The sequence below is a fragment of the Stegastes partitus genome, unplaced genomic scaffold (genome assembly GCF_000690725.1).
Source record: "Stegastes partitus isolate 25-593 unplaced genomic scaffold, Stegastes_partitus-1.0.2 Scaffold308, whole genome shotgun sequence".
Lineage (NCBI taxonomy): Eukaryota > Metazoa > Chordata > Actinopteri > Pomacentridae > Stegastes > Stegastes partitus.
The window spans coordinates 450,315-454,696 of NW_007578039.1; the positions used below are offsets into that span (position 1 = coordinate 450,315).

Sequence of the window (4,382 nt, forward strand, 5' to 3'; positions counted from 1 at the left end):
CATGTTACAGTCATGTATTGATTCTAAAGAAGAACATTGGTGCAGAAATAACACAACTGGTTTCTTCAGTTTGTTACATATGACACCCTACAAGTCTGAGTCTGTGTCATCGGTACGCTGCCGTTTCAAAGCAGAATACACGACTGCTTCTTTCACTCATTTCAGCACCACATGGAAACGTTAACAAGCTAAAGAAGACGAGGGAGTTGTTCATTCACTGGAAACCAGAGAATATTTGGTGAAATAAAAAGACTAAATGACAGAGGGGTTTTCAGAATTGGTAATTGATATTCTACTAATCGATTGAGCGCTGAACACATTGACAAGAAGTCCGTCCATCCATCCATCCATCCATCCATCCATCCATCCATGTAGGGTCGCAGGAGTTGGTGCCTATCCCAGCTGACTCAGGGTGAAGGCAGGGTTCATCCTGGACAGGTCGCCAGTCTATCACAGGGCTACACGTAGTAAACAACAAAGTAAGCAATTTGGGATGTGAGACACTGTGATGGACTCGAGTGGTTTTAACATTTGATGGCCCAAACAATCAATACTGAAAATAGTCAGATGTTCCCACCTCGAAAATAAGCTTTGTAGAAATGAAAACGCTCCGAGGTGATGGAAAAAAAAAATGATTTGAAGTTTGTGTCAGTATCAACACTGGTGCAAATCCACATTTGATCTCTCCATGACCGATCACACCGACGACCTGTGATCAAACTTCAGGCCAAAGAATAGACTCAAAGCAGTAAAGATCATTCATTGTTTTTATTTATAGGTACAACATTAAGACAATAAATGGATCTTCTTGTGACATAATGTTAACAAAGTCGGCTGCTCACGAACAAGCAACAATAAGACAATTATCCTGTCTCCCTCCATCTTCCCTCCCGTCCCCTGCTGACGATGCAGTACGTCCCATACTGTGTAGCTCATCACTATGCTTGCATACACCTCTGTCAGACACAAGACAAAGTCTGTAGACACCTCCATTACATGTATCCATGTACATATACATAATCTATACATACAATCTATATTAACAATAGGTAACGGAAAGTGCTGTAAATTCATGCTACAGTGCTGTGCTAAATCAAGACCTACGAGTACCTTTTAGTCTGCCTAAAATAATCAAACTTCACATTTCTTTCATTCAGATAAAGGTAACTTTCATTTGGACGTTACCCATATTCTTCCGCATCCTGCAAATCAGTTCATTTTAATTGGTGAAATTACAGTCAGATTCCTAATAATAGTTTAAATAACTAATTAAAACTGAAATATTACTTTGAGCAGTTAAATAAACTCCATGAGATGCTACAGTTTGATGTGTGTAAACATTAATCTCATACAACACATTCAACGAGTAAATTTACAGATGCATCCTACTGTATCTACATTATACAGTCAAATACTAAAAAGTACAAAAAAATAAAATAATGCTTCACAGGAGACAGATGAGAGCTGGAAATGGCAACAATCAAACTAAGTCCACAGGCGTGTGAGTCACAATGTCATACATCAGTGGTATAAAAGTCGTCCCGAAATAAGGCAAAACAAGAACATGCCTTCTGATGCATGATTTCAAATCATAGCTTCACTCGACAGTAACATGAGAGAAAAAGAAAATAAAGTGCCTATTGTGTGAATAAGTTAGGATGAGAATCTCTGTACATGAGTCGAGGTTTGGAGCAGGGTTGTTTTAGTTTCAGTGGTGTGGATGGCAGGCGGAAGTGTCCTCAGGTGTCCTCGGCTTCAGCGCAGTGAGTTGGTGGGCATACAGTCGCACAGAGCCCTCCTCTCCGCCCTCAGCACCAGCGTCTCTGTCTGCGGCGGACACAACAACACGTCACTACTCCAAAGTTACACCAACAGAGGCAAGCATGCAGCATTTCTGAGTGGGCGCAGCTTCCTGTTCGGAGGTTATAAGTTTGGATTCAACTTTATTGTCATTGCAGGGTACTAAGACAATGAAATGCAGTTTAGCATCCAAGCAGAAGTGCAACAGAGGCAGTAAAAGTGCAGTGCAATGGAAAATGTCTCAGTGGACTAGCTTTAGGGCATTATAAATGTCCTCACATAGACACAGTGTGAGCGGTATAAACAGCGCGTACAAGTGGGCAAAGTGTATCCAAAATGTACAAGTGGTACACAGTAGACGCAGTACGGCACAGAATGGACTGAGTGGTATGAACACGCTAAGTATACACATAGAATGAACTGTAGTGTTTCACATAAAGGCAGGGAAATATAAGGATGAAGTATCATGCAGGATATCTGCAGTGTGAACAGTGAGGTGTGTCATCTGTACAGAGTGAACATGTGTATTTAAGTTAGTTTGCAGTGTTTCCTGCAGATAATACAACACAATAAATCTGCTCATTAGCAGGATTAAACCTAATACTAAAGGTTAATATTTAAAGAAGAACGCTTGTGTTTTCTCATCAAATAAAAGAGTTTTGTTTTAATATCTTATGAAACATTTAACATAAAACTGAATTAAACTCTATTAATTGGCATGATGTTAAATCGCACGTGGCTGAGAGGTACATTAATGATCTGTTTTGACATTTTGGACACTGAAAACATCCCCTGGCATTCAGTACCATCAAAGATATCAAATATATGTAAGGAACAGTTTTAAACTTTTACCGTTTTAGAGCGGTTACATGTGTATTAGCTGTATTTCCAATGTAATAAAACAGGTTTCAGGCAACTAACTCGACACATCACAACTATAATTCGTCTTAACTGACATCCTTTGTGTCAAGATTTATATTTTTTTAAAACTCTGCTTACAGTCAGTGGTGATCAGATGTAAGGTCTTGCCTGAGCCTGGAAAAGATCAGGTTCTCTGTTCAGAACCAAAGGGGGAAATTTGAAAAAGTATGGGGACCCTTTGTAAGATACCTTTCTAATCCCCACTGATTCTGCTTACATCCACTCTTAATTTATTTACTGCAATTTAAGTTTGAGACTAGGAAAGGGGAAATAAAGATAAGGAAAGAGAAAGAACTTGACATCCAGTCTAACAGCCTTGTACACTTCTTGCTGCTTTGAGGACTTGTTACCAGTGTCATTCTCTGATTATGTTGGTTTTTGCCACGAATACTTTGCAGATTGAGCCATGATTCTTTTGTTGTTGTTGTTGTTCTGTCTTTTGGTTGGTTTGCCTTTTTCACCTTTGGGGTTTTGGGCTGTCACTGTACAAATATTCTGCATAGAATTTGTGCTCACTACTGCTTTTTACTTTATGCTGCTATGTAACGCACAAAGGAAATCTTTACATGTTTAATTATCTTGTTTGAAAATTCAATAAAAAGATCATTGATTTAAAAAAAAAAAACTCTGAAGAAGCAGTTAAACATTCTTACAAATTTTTCATCTCAGGTTCAATTTTTTTAAATGTCATACTAAATTGGGGCTGCCAACGAGCTTCAGATAGTTTCCCTAAATACACAACAACTCTTGAACTGCTAATCCATGTCCTACAACATTTATTCATAGAGTCTCTGCTAAACAAACTAAAAAATAAATGAAAAAAATGACTCCCCTTGACAGAAAATTTACATTACAGAAAGAAAATGACACAAATATCAAGATATACTGAATCTTACCATACAATATCACATTAAATACAATGTGCAGTATAAAATAAAAGCTGCATGTCTAAATGTCATCCTTCTATCCAGTCATCAGTGGGTCAAACACTGACATATCTATTGTTGTGTGAAAGCCTCATCATCAGCTGCTGAGCATTCAACGCTGACAATCTCTCAGATAAAATCGATACAACATATAAAATGTTGTTGCTCCAAAGCATCCAGGAGAGTGCAGCTTCACTTACCCTGGCATCGAGGTTGAAAGCGGTCTTCTTTAGGTCTTGCAGCGCCCTCTGCATAAACTCAAAGGCATGACAGTCCACACAGGGGCGACCTGGAAGTAGGAGGAAAGAGTTCAGAAATAAAGGCACAAGGTTTAGATGCCGTTTGGTTGTTGGGATTTGAATATTAGCTTGAATACTTTGTGAGCCAGTGAGTAGAGTTCATTGCAAAGCGGATTATTTTAGCATTGTATGGGTTCGTAAAATGTACGTTAAAGCAAGGCTGCTCGCTGTGGCCTCGAGTGAAATCACAGGATAAATATTAAAAGGTTTTGTGTATCAGAAGTGCTAATGGAGAGGAATGATAAAAATCCACGATCTGACAAAGGTGGAAATTCAAAATTTCAAGTACAGCTTATTATATACAATTCTAGTTATTTAATTTAAAGTTATTTATTGTTTGATCACCATTCATGTATTTATTCAAGCATTTATGGTGCTAGAGAGGTACCCTGGACTACAAATGATAATTTCCAGATTTATGGGAACATGCTTATTT

At 38.3% G+C, this 4,382-nt stretch overlaps 1 protein-coding gene across 2 annotated transcripts in view; it reads right to left on the reverse strand.

Annotated features, from left to right (window-relative positions):
- Positions 1 to 753: 753 nt before the first annotated feature.
- nicol1 (NELL2 interacting cell ontogeny regulator 1) overlaps positions 754 to 4,382 on the reverse strand; it is a 4,785-nt gene continuing 1,156 nt past the window's right edge. For both annotated transcript variants that reach the window (XM_008283386.1, XM_008283387.1), the window contains exons 3-4: positions 3,848 to 3,936; positions 754 to 1,827 (exon numbers count right to left, since the gene is read on the reverse strand). In XM_008283386.1, coding sequence (XP_008281608.1) covers positions 1,756 to 1,827; positions 3,848 to 3,936 — 161 coding nt within the window. In that variant the 3' untranslated portion in view covers positions 754 to 1,755. The remainder of the gene's footprint in view (positions 1,828 to 3,847; positions 3,937 to 4,382) is intronic.